The following is a 17,464-nucleotide window of genomic DNA, read 5'->3' as shown; positions in this document are numbered from 1 at the left end:
TTTACGGCTGTGTTGTGAATAAGAGCAGTAAGATTACAAGAACAACAACTAATAGGGTTACAGTCATCTGACGAAAGACACTGTCATGTGGAACAAGCGAAACACTCAGTTTTCAGTACATGTACACTAATGTGTGTAAGCCATGTAAGCCATGTTCCTTGAATAAAAGAGGCATCTTCTTAGGTATACATGTACATCCAACTTTACGCCACCTACATCCTCTGTTGGGTTTTATGGTGGATAACATCCATAAGAAGTTACCACCATCTCCTGGACCTTGATCCATCTATTCCGCCATTGCCAAGGCACGTGTGAAAAGGTGTCAGATTGCTAGTGGTGTCTCAAAGGTTATCTCAGTAATTTACCAAGAACTATATGTAAAAGAAGTTTAGATGTTGTCTGTTAACCCTAAACCTTGAAAAAAAAAAGGTCAGGAAATATGACTGTGAAAATTCCTGCACGACTCTGTAGTTTAAAGTATGCTGTGGCAATAGACATGGGCATAACATATGTGAAATCAGAGCAACAGCAGCATGCAGTGGAGAGGTTTGAATATTACATCCGAATCCACTGGCGTGTCGGCGTGTCAGTGATGGGTATTACCTCATATTCCCGAACTGTGATATGGGTATTACCTCATATCACAGTTAGGTAAAATCAAGGTAATGCAATATCATGGGAACAACAAGCCTAACACCAGGATACTTGTTAGTACCATGTAGTTTTTGTATTTGTGTAAAAATGGGCCAAAATATGGGGGCAACATTGTATAAAAACATCTCAGCATGTTAGATTGTATCATGTTAAGAATGGGGTAATATTTGTACTTCTTTTCTTTAAGATCATTGAGGTTTTCAGCTCAATATTTGCCCTAATATTAGAATATGTTTTTCCTAGGCTCATACTACACCCTTCTACCAAGTTTTATAAAAATTGGCCCAGTAGTTGTTTTTTTGTTTTGTTTTGTTTTGTTTTGTTTTGTTCGATGCTGCTGAAAAACAGACAACAATGGTTTCAAAGAAGGTCTCATTTACCATGAGGGCTTTTGAGGTTTCCTCTAGTAGTAATGTTAATGTTAGTGTTTCTGGTTTCTCATTACACCCAATGTCTCTTCCTCCCTTTGGAGGCTAAATGTACTGGAACTGATCCTTCTACTGGCTGCCCTGACCCAAAACCCTCACAGCTTTCCTTCCATTTGCTCTGAAGAAGAGCCTCCTTTCTTTTATGTTCTGAAAAACAAGGCAGCAGATGTTCTTGTAAATGCAACCTGATGAGTCATAATGTGAAATGCAAGTGATGATGAATTCTTAACAAACAGGAGTGACTTTCTCACACTGTAACAAACTATCCCCTCATAAAGAAATAGAAATAGAGATACAGTACATCCCCTTATGTGTTATGTCCTCATTTACAGTCTATATTAGTCTGGTCAAAAAAACTAATGATAGGCACTTTGTATCCTGAACTATTAAACACATTACTTGTCACATTGTTGCACTGGGTGACATGTTCCCTCATTGCTGTGAACACTCACACAGTAGTTTGACTCAGTCCCACATACACTGTCCTGCTGACATGAATACTCATAGGGCGTCAATTGTGTATTAATCCACCACAGAAAAGTCCCAACAAAAGCACTATTTCCTCCTGTTTGAGTGACCTTTTCTAATAGCTACAGTGACCAGACGTTTTAGAAGATGACTTCCTTTTACAGTCTTTTACAAAATATCTGTGAGTCATTTTTAAAGTTTGCTTTGTGTCTTCAGGAGAACAAAGGCCTTGTAGCTGGGTGACACAGAGCTGTGTGGGCAGATGAGAGACATGAACTAAGACAATGTTGGTTTTTGTCTTCTCGTTGAATTTGCTGACAGTAAGAATATATGAAATTATAAATGAAATTCTTAATCTGCTGCTTGAATCATCAGCTGATACAGTATGTATATGAAGTGTGGCATGTTGTAACTTCAATGATCTTTTATTTAGAATGGCAAGAGTGAGTCAGTACAATATTATATATATATATATATATATATATATACCCCCAACATTAACATTGTCATTTGTCAACAAATTTTCATCACACAGAAGAGTTTTTATTTAATTATTCTGATTTTACTTTTTACAGTAGCGACAGTAAAACAAGAACTTCTTCCTCTAAACAGTGTTGGACAGTAGGAGGACATTAATGCTCACACACACACATACACACACACACACATACACACACAGACGGACACAGTACCATCTTCTGATTAGGAGCTCTGATCTCATGTATATATTTTATTTCAATACTAAATTATGTACAATTTTATTGTAATGAGAGAGATGTGAGATGGTGACAAGAGAGACAGAGAGAGCTCATGTTGCATTCAGCGATGGTCGGGTTCAGGGATCATGGGTGAGAGGCACATGTCGGCCCCTCCAGGTGCATTGTGGGATGCCCCCAGAGGGAATGCCCAATGAGGAGGGAGAAGGGTGGTGGAATCACCACATATAGCCATCATCATATCTGTGTAAGAACACAAGAAAGAATGTGTAATTGCTTGTATGAATTAAAATTCATATGTGTTCTTTACAGGTAACACTCAGCTTCACCTTGATCTCTGGTCTCTGTTGCTGTCGCCACCAAACAGCAACTCTGCAACCACATCCTCCTGAGCTGAGCGCTTTCCATACCTGGGAGAGAGATAAGGAGAGGAATTATTAGCCGTGTTAGCCACAGTTTTCTTGACAGCAATTGGATGAATCGTCATGACATTTGGTGGAAGTGTCTATGGTGTCTAGAAGATAAATCCTACTAACTTTGGAGAGCTCCTGCATTTCATTTACTGCCACCTGTAGGTTAACGTTTTCACTTTTCACAATATTTCAGCATCTGAATGATGAATTGACGCAAAAGTATGTACATTCATGTTCTCAAACGATAATTCCCCTTGACTTTGATCACCTGATTTTTCCTAATATTTACCTTTAGGTTGACATTTGTGTCATTGCTTTAAACAGATTCAAACTGTGTGTGTGTCTGCTTGTGTGCTTGTGTGTGTGTTTAAATGTTGGTGTGTGCAAGAGGGTGTCATTTCCAAGTTTGGATGAGTCTTATGATTCTCCTGATAAGGAAACTAGGTCTCCAAGAGAGCCACAAATGTAAAATCACAGAGGCGTTTAACAGAAAGTTTACTGGGTAATTTGTGTGTGTTTACGTGCGCGTGCGTGCATGAAACAGTGCTATTCAATGCAACCCCTGCAGCGTGGCCTGCAGTTCCTCTGTTTTCCCATCAACCACCTGTTCCACCTCCCCGTATAACCTCAGCACCCAATCTTATGCTTCGTTACACTCACAGGGAGGTGTGTATGTGTGTGTGTCTTGCCCTGTAGGACACACGCTCTGTCTCAGCTGTCACACTGTGAGACACATCAGGATGTAAAATGTTTTCCACTCTGATAATGGTCCGTCTGCACCAATATATCTAGTTGAGTCTCCCGGCTTGGTCCTGCACTTTTATTATCTGTCTTTCTTTCCATTTGACTGTCATCCGCTATCGCTTTGTCTGTTCACGCTCTCCCATCTGATTGTCTTTCTTTCTTTGTATTTCTACCCAATCATCCTTTTCCTTTTCTTGTTCTTTAATCTCTCCGGTATTCTTCCAAGTATTTAGAAGTACAGCCCCAGTTTGAGCTTGGTCTGTATTCTCATTACATTATTAAAACAAACAAAAAAAAAAATCACAGAAAGTGATTGCATGGAAAATTAAAGGAACGAATATTGTAATCAGGTTAAAATGTCTGTAACTTTTTAATTGTTTGCAGGTGGGATGTTGAATCTGAAGCAGTTGAAGTGTTACTCAAGTTAAAGCAACTGAAAGGGTCTGAAGTGTCATAAGTGAAGTGTAAGAGTTGAAATCAATTGAAATAAAATAAGGTGGAAAAACACTAGAATCAGCTGAGAAAATGTACAACTCCTGAGTCGTACAGCGTAACCCCATACAGTAAAGATGCTACGTTTGTGCATTTGTACGGTTCTATGAGCTGCTGTATGTACTTATGCACCAAAGGCAGCTGACAGACCAGATCCATCCATTTCATCTCGGGTGCACATCCTAAAGCATGCAGTCATCACATTCCCCAGCATCTAATTTGATACAGCAAAACCTTCAGAGAACCACGAGTTCTCTTATCACATATGTCTTCATCTGCAACTGGCAGTGAAACATAAAAACTTTTAACTTGAAACAAATTGACTTTCTATGGCTTTAGGAGTCAAGTATCTAAATATCAACGACCTATTTGACTTTCATGAATAAAAATGGATGAGCTAGATTGCTTCAAATCAAAAAATATGCCTTCTGACAATTCCATACCGATTTTTATACCTGAGAGCAACAGGCCTCGGCTCAGGCCCCGCTAACTGGATTTGGGATTCTTTCTTGGGTCCATCTGTGCTTATTATTGCTCTGATCTCGTTGATTTGGGGGCCTGGAGGTTTTGGAGAGTGGCTAGTAATCTAATCTAAGGATATAAGGGGTTGGAGGAGGGGTAGTGGGTCCACAACAACAGAGCTCAGGGCTCAAGTACGAGCAGGGAAACTCATAGAACTCAGCTGCTATAATGACTTGAATAAGGCAAAATGAAATGTGGACTAAAGGAAGGAGTAAAACAGCTGTTGTTACACATGTAAGAGTTTAACACCTGAAAATCAGTTAGATTTTTTTGGAAATCCACATGTGGTTCATTACACAGCAGGAAGATGCGACACACGTACTTTCCTCGTTCTTCACCATCAATGACGTTATTAACAAGAATAACATTTACCCTTAATGACTGTATTAAAAAATTATCAGTAAGGGAGGAGAGAACAGAGAGCGGGAAGGTGTTTTCATCTTTCTTTTAGGGTAATCTGACTTTTTAGGTGAAGCAGGTGAGGAATTTTTATTTTTCTAAAATTTATATTTTATTTATGCCTTCCCTTTGTCAGGAAAAAATGAAAAGAAAAAGTCCTTCATTGAAAAACAAAGATGTGCAATGAATAAGGATTTTTTTTTTACATACTTTTAGTGTTTGCATTGTTAGTTATTGTGAAAATTCCAATGCAATCTAAAATGCAGTACACTGTCTTAAACTTGGTATTTCACTTTGTTTCCTTTTTTTTAACTTGAAACATTTAGATGTTAGATATTGAACAAGTGTGTGAATGGCCTTGCCTTATTAAAAATATCATAGTATAATGACACAGTATATATCAGTATGATCATTTTCATACAGTCCCTAACCTAAACCTACCTGAGAGCTAGACTGTTTTAAAGGGCAGTTGCCCCTTTTTGGAGTTTTCTCCTGTCTTTATGAGGCCGTTGGACCATTAAAACAACAGAAAGACCAGAGGAAACAAATAGAGCATATGTGCATCTCCCTGTGCCATGTATGTATGTATGTATGTATGTGTATGCTCTGTATGTGTGCGTGCACATACCTCTGCCTGGTGATCAGATTGATGTAGTGTCTTAGGGCGGTGTAGTACTTGGCCAGCTCTTCGGGTGGGGCGTCCTCACCAGGGTTCTCAGGTTTGGGGGGGTAGGCATCTGCCAGTGTTCCCAGACACACCAGCACACACAGCACTACGGCCACCAGCACCGTCCATGGCTTCAGCATCATGGCCATCTGTAACAGGATAACAACAGCAAGATATGGGAAGTTATGAAAGTTGGATTAACCCCAATAATCAGGACGATCAGTTAAGATTTCTTTAACTATTTTATTTTACTCTGTTACTGGATTTTGGTGGTAATTCTGGTGTGCAATGTAATGTCTTCTTTTTCACTGTATCATTGATCAAAGTGAAAAGTAAGACTTTTCAAGAAAGATGTTTTGTTAAACAAAATCAATAACTGAAAGAAAATATCATCTCCTATCAGAGACGTTTGATTGAATGAATCCCATCACACCTTAAAAGTCTCTAAAGGAAAAATAGAGTGATGGCAGCACAAGGGCCCATAAAGACATTTTCTCTTTCTTTTCTAATAAGCAAAACATTTGGTGCTTGTCAGAGCTCCTCTGAGGGGCACAGGATAGAAAACGGTGTTCTTTCTTTTCCTAGATCCTCAGGCTCACTTTGCTGACAAGTGAGCAAAGGTGTGTGAAGCAGCTAAGTAAGTCAATATGTATCATGTGAAGAAAAAGGAAACCCTCTTCAGGCTGTACATTGACTTACTGTCAGATTGCCCTGGCTGAAAGTTGTTCAGCTGCAGAGGAGGATGAAGAAAATGGAGCGACTCCAGCAGAGGAAACTAATTTCACACATCATCAGGGAAGCTGTGGCTTTGATGCTTATTATGAAATGACACAATTTATGATAGTATGCCATACAGCTGTGTTAATAATACTCAGCATGCTGTCGCAGCAGCTTACTCTAGTGTATTAAATGGCAGTTATTATGTGAGCCTTCAGCTTGTAATCTTATTCTTACTCTTCTTATTATTAAAGTTAAGTTAAACTATGCAGAGCGGCTCACCTCAGTGTTGGATCTTCAAGCCGATAAAAACACATGACACTAAACAGAAAAATCAACTAAGACAGAATTTCATATTCACAGAGCTGACCGCGACTGAGTTGAGAAACAATAAATGTAAGTGTGAGATTCGACTGTTCCCGCTAAGAAACTACTATGAAAAAGAGCCACTATATATGTGTCTGCAGTGACATAATGGCAGTTTTAAAGTCAGTCCATCAGCTGCATTTGGTTCAGAGCTGCGCGGTGCTGTCCGCGGTGCTGAACTCACTGTCACTGAGCCGGGATAAGACAGTGTGCGAGCACGGAGTTTACAAGCTCTTTTATTAGCTCTAAAGTCATTTTTACGTCTTAGTCATCGTGTAAATTTGTTGTCACGCACAGACGCTTTTCATTACTTGCTGCAAACTGCGCGCCCTGACGAGTCGTAACATAACAATAACCTGACAAGTCCGAGAAGAGCTTTTTGGAGTCGATGAATGATGGATAAAAGGACGAAAACGCCCTTTTTTTCTCATCTGGGCCTTTTAAAAGTTGAAGAAAATAAAAGATATTGGTTAAACAAAACGTTTTTAATTTTTGGGAATTCTGCTGAGTTGAACATTGTCTTCTGTTAGGTCAAGAAAAGTGTGGTGAGCTAATTTCGCTCTAATGAGAGAAGAAGAGTGGAGACTTACTTTGAAGAAGACTTCGGAGGTTGCAGGTAGAAGTCGGAACAACAGGTGGTTTCTCTCAGCAGCTGTTTGTGCCGTCCGCTTCTGTCAGCTTTCAGTCTGCGGGTCTCTGCACTTGCTTTCAAACTCCCACAGAGGTGATTTATATAGTTGGCAGCACCGGAGGAGGGAGGGCTTACAGCACAGCGCGTGTATGACTTCGTGCGCGCGCGTCCGTGTGTGCGTGTGAAGCAACAAAGGGTGGGTGAGCAGGCCCAATGCGTCAGATGGTGATGATGATGGAGACATTACTAACGCGACGGTCACGCAGTCAGTCTTGTGTGTTTGATAGAGTCAACAGATGACATTTTGGGCCATGACACTCAAGAGCTGCATCAGTGGCGGGGGGGGGGTAATGTTTGCTGTGAATTTCAATCTACTTCCTCCAGAAAACCTACACCTTTGTCATATAAAGCTAGAGTGCAAATACTTCCCACCTCTAGCAGCATCTTGACCTATGACCTTAAATAAGATAGAAGAAGAAGCAATGTCTGTCTGTCTGAAATATCACTTATCAGGTCCAAAGTGCTCCTCAGTTCTGTAACAGGAAGAGTCAAGAGGAGAAAACTGTCTAGAATTATCGTGTTTTGTATGATTAATTGTGTCTTTTTATGACAAAATGCGTTTTATTTTCAAGTTATTCGACTGATATGTGGAGACCTTAGCTGCTGTATCTATTTAAAGAAGAAGCATAAACAGGGTGCACTAAGCCGATGTGATTCCTGCCACTAGGCGGAGTTCTGGTCTTTATCCTGCAATAGCGAAGCAGACAGACAGACAGACAGACAGACATGACGGCATTTCATTGGTAAGCAGTTGCGTCAGTGTCAATAAGGAAGTGCGATGACGCGGTTCCTCGGCTCCCCAAAGCTTTGACGCACAAACGTGTGTGGTTCCGCACATGTTTCTATCAAGCCTCCCTCAGGTATCCTTCGACCTCCTGTGCGACCACCTCTTCTTCGCTGTGATTTTTCTCTTTGATATAATGACATCAGTGTTTTGCTCCAGGAGCATGAAGCTGCCCTGTTTGTCCTCTCTTAATGTGGATCTGTAACAGCTGCATGTCCAGTCTGTGTCCGCAGCTCCAGAAAGATCTGGTGCCACATGCCCCCCATGCAGTAGTCCATTGAGTACATTGAGAGAATCTGGTGGACTCTTCCAACTCCATTTGACCTTGTCACATTCAAATTAAATACTTCATAACAAAAGGGTGTTAGGGAGAAGGTTCTACTGGGACATTGGGTTAGCAAGAGTCTGAGCCCTTAACTGAAGGGAGAAATGATAAATGATCAATTGCTCAGGCTCTTTGCATTTTGCCTAAACATCAAATTCTGTTGTGCCAACAAACAATGGGTTCTTGATTTTGAATAGAGATAGGAAATAGCAGGCTTCTCATTTCTAGCCAGTGTCTGGGGGTAGGGGAAGAAATCAGTTCTTTGATGCATCGTGATACAGACGTGGATGACTCTGCATCAATTAATTTGTGTCATTTTCCAGATCCGTTTTAATTTGATGTCTAAATAATTACATTTGCGAGACACAAGTTAAATGTATTGTGAGTACTAATTGAAACCCTAATAGAAAATAACTCTGACGACCTGGGAATGAGACTCAACAATCAGCCAACTTTCTTCAGATTTGTTACATAGTGTGGCTTTAATGCTGCCTACACACCTATAGCAGCCAAACAAGTTATATTATTGTTTAATCCATTCTAACACTTTTGCTCTTTTGTCTGTAGTTTTGGAAAAGCTAAATACAATCACAAAAACCTCGATGCTCTTACAGACACATGCAGAGTATCTCTCTAATTACAACCCTGTGCACATCACTTCAACACATGGAGAAATCCGAAGCTTGACATTGTTGCCGTACCTGGATACACTTGGTAAGTCGTTAACCCTAAATCTTAAAGAAAAAGAATCAACCTTTATTGGCAGTATATATATATTTTTACATACACATACTGAATTTGACTACTGCATTTATCCCATCCTTAGTTGAACACACACATGCAACACCCGGCAAATTAGATGCAGTGAAACACACACAGGAGCAGTGGGCAGCATCAAGCGCCCGGGGAGCATATTGGGGGGTTAAGTGCCTTGCTCAAGGGCACATCACTCCTACACACCTAAATTTTTCTTGCCCGTCCGTTGGGGGAATCGAACCTCCGATCACAAGCCGCTTCTCCAACCTCTAGGCCACGGCTGCCCCATTCATTGCTTTGCTTTTTCTTTTTATTCTATGTTTTTGTTCTGTTTTCTCCTCTTAGCAGAATAAAATAACAATATGCAATACAATGTGGAGAGTCTCCCCAGCACATCAGCAACCTGTCTGTGCAACTTTTTTCAATCTTAAGCTCCAGAAGTGTTTAGTGGACCAGGAAACTTCACCTGACTGCATCGGCATGGGGCTGAGCAGATGTTGACTGAATTTTCAGTGATGTAATCACACCACATTACATTAATATCAACCATTTCGGTCCAAAACAGCCTGCTCAGCTACTCCAAGAGAAACGTGTGAGAAGAAAGAAAAAAGACAAAGCAAATCGACATGCTCCAGTTAAACATTACTTGATCCAGATGAGTAACACATATTGATCCTCCCTTTGCACACAAGCTTGTGGAGACTAATTATTGTACCGGTTAAGTTGATGCATGTGGGAGTGAGGAAGATAAAGAGAATTAAGTCACAAATATTTAGAGAGTGAAACACAGAGTGGGGCTGAGAGGATCAAAACTGTAAGCCTGTATGATGGGTTTCAAATTGTGTGACTAAATGAGCATTTACATGAGAACATTATCAAGATGGCTTAAAGAGTCCTAAATCCAGGTCCAGTGAGTATTACTGGTTACATTTCTGGTAAGAACAAAGAAAACAAGGTGAAGAAGTACAATATGATTATAGATTTTAACGTTTCTGTATCTTCCTCTCAAAGCCTCTCATAGCTTCACATAGTAAAGGTATCGCACATTGTGTTTGACAAAGGAACCGAATGTGAATGTTAAATGTAATAAACTGCACAGTTGCATTTAAGAGTCATGGGGTATTATATAAAAATAATTTAAGTTTCTCTCAAAAAGTCAAATTAAAAATTGCATGTATTGGAACTTACAAAAAAGCACAAGTGAAATCCATGTTCTTAGATGTGACATGTCTGAAAACTACATGTGTTCATGTGATTTGTTTTCACTTGTTGAAGTTACTGTGAGCTAACTGATAATGTATTAGTGTTAGTGAGTCACACAAGGCCAGCTGGCTGGCTAGCCACTGTTGGTCAGTCAACAGCCTAGGTCCATTAAATGTCTTAACAAATATCTGAATACTGCAGAGCTATTGGACGGACTGGCAGAAAAATCAGACATCCATAATCCCCAGAGGATGGTGACTTTTCCTGTAGTGACATTGTTATGTTGATACAGGTTGTGATTATTGTTTAGAATGAAATGCCTTGGGTTTGGGAACCGCAATTATTTACAAAATGAACATCACTCTGTATTAACAGTAACATACTATTACAACTATACTTTTCTATACTAGTAACTGAGACCATAGACTCATTAAGAAACTGTCTACTGAAGTAATAAATCAAGTGAGAAGTAGGGTAATTTTCTCATAAGCTGACATACAATTGCATTTCTTTTTCAAAGCAGTGGAGCCGCCCCCTGATGGCCAAGAGGAAAAATGCAAGTTTAAAGCATTTTCACAATGGTTTCACCTTGCAGACTCAGAGACTATGTCAAAATTTGATACAGTCAGTGGTGCTGACAGCCATTTAGAAAAACTGTGGTGATCCAAGGATTTTCATGCAGCCATATCTTTTAATTTTAATTTGTCCAATATTTGTCAACTAATGGCCAAATACTGAAAAACTAACATTCCCAGCAGCATTAGCTTTACCTTTTAGTGCTAAGTAGCATATCCTAGCATGATCATACACTAAGATTAAGATGACGATGATGATGATGATGATGAACGTGATTATACCTGCTAAACATCCACACGGCTGTAGACTCTTGCTGTTTCTGTTCGGAGTGCTGAAGTTTGGACATGTTCTGAGGTATGACTGCTAATAAAGACCAGCCGGCAGTCTGTATGTACTTGAATTTTTTGAGCAGTTGAAATTGAGCTTGTTTTTCTCAGATATCCTTTCATTCAGCTTCCATATAACTCGTAGTCAGTGTGGATAATGTTACATAGACAGGGAATGAATAGACACCTCCTATAAGGGCCGGTGCATTTAGCATAGTTTTATATTTAGTTTTTAATAGAAGTGAGGTATCATATATCTGTATAATAAAACAATATTACAATGCTGTATTACTGTTGTACAGAAAAATGCAATCAGATATCAATTTCCACTGCAAAGCGTGGAATCTAATGATATAAATGTAATTATTCGGCTGGATTATGAACAGCTTAGACAGAAAATAATGAACAGATAAAGGAGATAATTTGCTCCTTGTAACAGATAACCTATGCTGTTTCCTCATAAAGTGAAACTAGTGGTTAGACATTAATCTTAAATGTTCTGGTGTGCTTTAGCAAGTACGCAGCGTAAAAATGTAGTAAATGAAGCATGTAGTTAAATGGTTAAAACATGTGAAGAACAGAATGCACTTTGATTAAAATGTACATTTTCAGCTGTAAAAAAGATAGCGAGGCAGAACAGAGTGAGGTGTACCACAATTTGAGATTTAGATTTTACTGAACATCCTAACAAAGTGGCAGTTTTTCTTTCTCTTTGAGCTCCTCCCTCCCCAGACACACACACAACACACACACACTTAAGGGGATGACACAATCTTGACATCATCCACTTTTTACTCTACCTTTCTACCTTAATTCTGTTTATCCTCTCATTTCTCTTTTTCTCTCTCTCAGCCATTTTTTCCTATATAAATTTCACTGCAAACGTGAATGGCTTAAAAAAAACCCCAACTTGATATGGCCATCCATTCATGCAGTGTAATCTCTCTTTTTCTCTGCACTACACACACACACAGTCAATAAAAGTAGTACAAACATGTCAGAGATTATCTCTCAACCGTTGTCTATTCCCTGATCAAACACAGGAGCCAATTACCCTACTGTGTGTGTGTGTGTGTGTGTGCTTTGTGGGGAATGTAGATGTGTTTGAAGAAGCCAACACACCATAGTTCCTTCCACAAATACTTTTACCTGTGATAATGCTGCACTAAAAGGGCAATTACTGTGTGTGTGTGTGTGTGTGTGTGTGTGAGTGTTACTGTCTACCCAAGAGGCCATGTTTATTCTGCCAATGACCCTTTTCACTAAGATCCAGCTTAATGTATGAAATGAAACAAATGAAAAAGATGAAACAGATTTGATATCAGAGGCAGTAAAGAGAAGGGAATTGAATGACACTGAACGGGATGAAACTGAAATGACCTGGAAAATGATATCAAGATGAAAACAAACAGAGGCACATGCAAACATATTGAAGAATATTGACATAAAAGCTCTTTGTATGGTGAGTCTAATATTGAGCCCAGTGAACCTGCTGATCGAACCGAATTGATCTTTTCCATAGTCTGACACTGATTTGCATGCTAAGATTGAGTGTTTGCTGCTGCTGTACATTCAGACTCAGGATTAAGGTTAGCTGGCTGCTAATCAATCTTAATTGAATTGTCTGTTATCAGTATTTTTACATCAGCAATGGATTGCTCATTATCAGGGTGTCAGGATTTCGATTCGATTGAAAATGGATCAAAATGTGTTTTCAGTAACGACATTGGGAAGAAGATTGACTAAAGACATATAGAGGAAACTGTGTTTCAATGTTTTATTGTTTATTGATGAATCCAGGAGGGGCAGTATCTTTTGTTGAACTCTAATCAAATCATGGCCTTACATAGAAAGTCAAAGTGAATCACGGATTTGAAGAATCATAACAAGGCCAATATGATGAACTCACAGAGAAGAGTGTTATCACTAATTCTGCAGATACACTGAGTCTGTTGGACCTTTCACATTCTTCAATTCATTCAGTTCATTCCTATTGCATCATTTTCAGCTACAGCAGGCAGTTGTTCCCACAGCAATAGCTCCAAAACCGACACTGTGCACTACCTGCCTTCACTTAATGACAGACAGATAAAGTTGGTGTTTTACCAGTGCTGCATCAGTGGAAATTTAGTTGCTGAGATCAGAAAAGAGTAAATACTGGAGCTTGAGTTCATGCCCCCAAGCGATCAAAAAGGTAGCTTGATTGATTGATTTTCCTTTATCTCATCAGCACCTTTTCAGATGATAAACAAAAATTTTTATTGTGGCTGGCTGTGCAAGCCAATGCGGATAGAAACTAGAAAAGGGGAAACAGCTCAGGCTGTCCATAGGTAACAAAATCCACCAAGCAGCACCCCTAAAGCTCACTAATTAACGCATTACAGCTTGTTTGTTAAATCTGTACACAAAGCAAAGTGTAAACATGACAGGAGCAGTAAGTTTCTGGAGTCTTCACCTGCTTCGGGTAACTGCTCCTGTTCCTTACAACTTCCAAAGTTTCAGGAAGATGAGTAAGGTCATAGCCTGTGCTAAGTGTTCTGTGCACAGACTTCAGTCCTTCCAGATCACTCAATACACTGAACCGAGTTACTTGAGTCCTTTGAGTCACTTGAGTACCAACAGAGTCAGGTTAGAAAAGCTTCTTGCAAGGCCAGAAACAAAGCCAATCCAGCTCGGTTGGTTCAGGCTGTAACTCACCGAGCCAAGAGAGTGTGCAACACCAAACAGACCCAGATCCACAGGACTCGTGACCGTTATCGAGATCTGGTAACATCTGGGTTACAGAGATCGGCTATGTTTCCATTCCATGCAGGAAGGTTTTCTGTCAGACCCCTGATGACGAATAAGATAGCAAACACTGTTAGCCCGTGTAATTTATGTTGTTTGTTGCAACGATCTCTTATGTTAATGTAGAGGAGGATTTGTGAATCTCGAGTAAATTAACTGAGTGACTCCGGACTCATACATGTCTAGGTGGAACTATGAAGGTGTGTGTCTCACAGCACAGGATGAGGCAGAATGCAGTCGTTAACATGGCCTGGATGCAGATTAAATGCGACAGCTCTTTCTTTCTTAGGGTGAGGAGCTCTGTCACCCGGGAGGAGCTCGGAGTAGAGCCGCTGCTCCTCCACATCGAAAGGAGCAAGTTGAGGTGGCTCGGGCATTTGTTCCGAATGCCTCCTGGACGCCTTCCTGGGGAGGTGTTCCGGGCATGCCCCACCGGGAGGAGGCCCCGAGGAAGACCCAGGACACGCTGGACGGACTATGTCACTCAGCTGGCCTGGGAACGCCTTGGGGTCCACCCGGAAGAGCTGGAGGAAGTGTCTGGGGAGAGGGAAGTCTGGGCATCCCTGCTCAAGCTGCTGTCCCCGCGACCCGGTCCCGGATAAAGCGGAAGAAGATGGATGGATGCAGCTCTTTCTTTCTCTCTCTCTCTCTCTCTCTCCCTCTCTCTCTCTCTCTCTCTCAACACTCTGGACTGTCTGTCTGCGTGTGGAGGCAGCACCTGCTGCAGGTCAGCCTCCAGGCCCTCGCACACATGTGCATGCACTCTCACTAAACAAAAACATCAAAAACACTGCAGGGCTACAATTACTGACTGATGACTAAACATTATCTAATCAGAAAACCTTTTACAGTTGCCTTTGATGAATCTGCTTGTGTGACCAAGAAATACACAAACGATTTTGTTCTTTTCTTACAAATTAATTAATGATAGCTTGAGTCAGTTCACCAAAATCACGCAGCATAGTTTTCTCGCATGCAGATAATTTTGGCTTCATATGTTCAGATTTTTATTTATCCGTCTCTGGGATTTCTGCCTCCACCCAAAGGAGGAGAATGGAGAATAGACTGGTGTGTTTACAGCACTGGAAAAATACATTTTGACAAAACTTATCAAGTCTACAGCCATTTCTAACATTATCTTGGTAAAGTATATTTTAGCAATCATTTTTTAATTACCACTAATCACAAACATTAGCTATAAAGATAATGGGAAAGTCTTGGAGGCATCTGACCATTGGGAAGGATTAGGAAAAAAAAGTTTGGAAAAGTTAGGGGACAGATTGGGAACCATGGTGTGTATCAAATTTTGTGTCGATCCATTTTAAAGATAATAATTTAGTGGAAAAGTGAAAGATCAACAAAGTTAGTGTAATTCATCCTCCGGAGACCATAAACTTCTGTACTAAATTTCACAGCAAACAGAGTAAGATTGTTGAGAGACTGCTGATTTCAGTCACTGTACAAAAGAAAAACCAAAGTATCACTGACATTTTGCACATTTGTGCAGTAGGGCTTGAGAGATTGAGGCACAGGATCAAGTTCCCACCCAAACATTTGTTTGACCCAATCATGAGCAGCATGCAGCCATCATGATGTTTCACCCCGCTTTTTACAATGTCAAATAACTAATTAAAGTTGAACTTATCAGAAAAACGAACATGTGAATATACATTAGTGTGATAAGAACAACCCAAAATGATAGTTTTTAGTTTGGCCCATGTACTATCTGCTAACATGAAGGAGGAGGGGTTTATGTCATGTACTGGAGCCAGCCACCAGGGGGCAGTCAAAATGTTTTGGCTTCACTTGTCATTCATCTTTCTACAGAGTTAAAGAAAAAAACTTTAACTTGTGTTTTCTTGAATTTTTTAACAATTCACATACCAGGGCAAAGTTATCAGGTTACAATGAGTATGACATGCAGGAAGAAGAGAGTGCTGGTTGGTTGTGAACAAGCTGTCGCATTGCTGGTCTCCTGCAGAAGTCAACTATGTTGGTATCAGGAATCTCCCTGCTGTGAATGTGAACATGTGTATTAAAAAGGAAAAAACATAGCTGAGGAAGAGTATGCGAGTGTGTCTGCATGAACACGTGTGTGTGTGTGTTTGTGTCTGATTGTATCAGCAGTCTTGTAAAGGTTAGAATTGCTGAAAGCGAGGAAGAAGAGTGGCAGGAAACATTTAAGCAGCGCTGATAAAAGACACAGTCCTGTTGCTGTCGCTGGATGTCAGTCAACACCGCCTCACTGTCACCGATACACACACACACACACACACACACACACACACACACACCCAAAGCTAACATGTTCTATAAATTCAGGTATCTTTACGCATTAATAAACACAGGTAATGCGCTCACACAAACAAGCACAAAAACATACACACTTTCTCTGTCTCTTTCTCTCTCTCCCTCCCTCACACACACACACACACACACAACTGCTTTTAAAGCTCATCTCCTGTTGTGATGTTCAGGAGCCTTTCAGTGTTTATTTAAGTCTGTGATGCTTCTATCTGTATCTCTGTCAGGAAAATGTGACAGCCAGACTTCACTGATAACCAGCCGTATCAGCACAAAAAACAACACATCACTCTAATGGAGCCTGCTGTGTGTGTGTGTGTGTGTGTGTGTGTGTGTGTGTGTGTGTGTGTGTGTGTACACTCTCTCCTTTTATTGTATATTTTTACAGGCTTGACTTTGCCTGATGGGTGTCTCTGTCTTAAACTCAGCTGCGTCTCTGCGGTGATGAGTGCATCATTCCAGTGTAAACCCCAATAACGTGTTGTGCCAAGCCGTTTATTAAATATAATAACAGATAATATAACAGCTGAGAGTAATGAGCTCCAGTTTCATTGCCATATTATTATACTTCTGTTTTCCTTTTCACTAACACGCAGTAAACGAAATTCTATCTCACCTCTAACTGCATTACCTGTTCCTGTTGATTAACAATGTCATGCTATCATAGTCTCTCATATCATCATTTTAATATCAGCATCTTAATAATTAACAACATTTGCTCGAAATGAAAAGGCTAAATAAAGGAAAATCGAAAGAGAACATTCTCCACATACTCTAATGTGAGTTTGAGAAGTAAAGAGACACTTTAAACAGGAACTGGCTGTTTCTATCTTATTCAAATATCTATTTTAAAGACTTGTTAGTGAATTTTAGTACCCAAATGCTGGATGGCAGGATTCTATTTGGAACATTAGTCAAAGAGATCTGAAGGATTAACATCTCTCAGCAATTTCCACCTTCTCTACCTTTTTGTATTAATTTAAGTGTCTGATTTTCTTTGCCTCAGTGCTGATATGTTTTAGTACTGTTTCAACCATCTAAAGCACTGGTAAACTTGCTGTCTCTGGGTCTCTGTAAAGCATCTAGAGACAATTTTGATTGTATAAGGTGCTATATAAATAAAATT

The 17,464-nt window shown here is 40.1% G+C and overlaps 1 protein-coding gene across 1 annotated transcript; it reads right to left on the bottom strand.

The window, feature by feature from the left end:
- Positions 1–2,049: 2,049 nt before the first annotated feature.
- On the bottom strand, positions 2,050–7,368 carry pyya (peptide YYa). The gene is made up of 4 exons (XM_046415759.1): positions 7,177–7,368; positions 5,465–5,652; positions 2,596–2,676; positions 2,050–2,509 (listed from the first exon to the last, which is right to left on the bottom strand). The coding sequence occupies exons 2-4, from the start codon at positions 5,650–5,652 to the stop codon at positions 2,485–2,487; spliced, it is 294 nt and encodes a 97-aa protein (XP_046271715.1). The 5' UTR covers positions 7,177–7,368; the 3' UTR covers positions 2,050–2,484.
- Positions 7,369–17,464: the final 10,096 nt, after the last annotated feature.

The sequence above is a fragment of the Scatophagus argus genome, chromosome 16 (assembly GCF_020382885.2).
Source record: "Scatophagus argus isolate fScaArg1 chromosome 16, fScaArg1.pri, whole genome shotgun sequence".
Taxonomy (NCBI): Eukaryota; Metazoa; Chordata; class Actinopteri; family Scatophagidae; genus Scatophagus; species Scatophagus argus.
The sequence above is the reverse complement of the archived record's forward strand: the minus strand, read 5'-3'. Positions and strand labels throughout refer to the sequence as shown.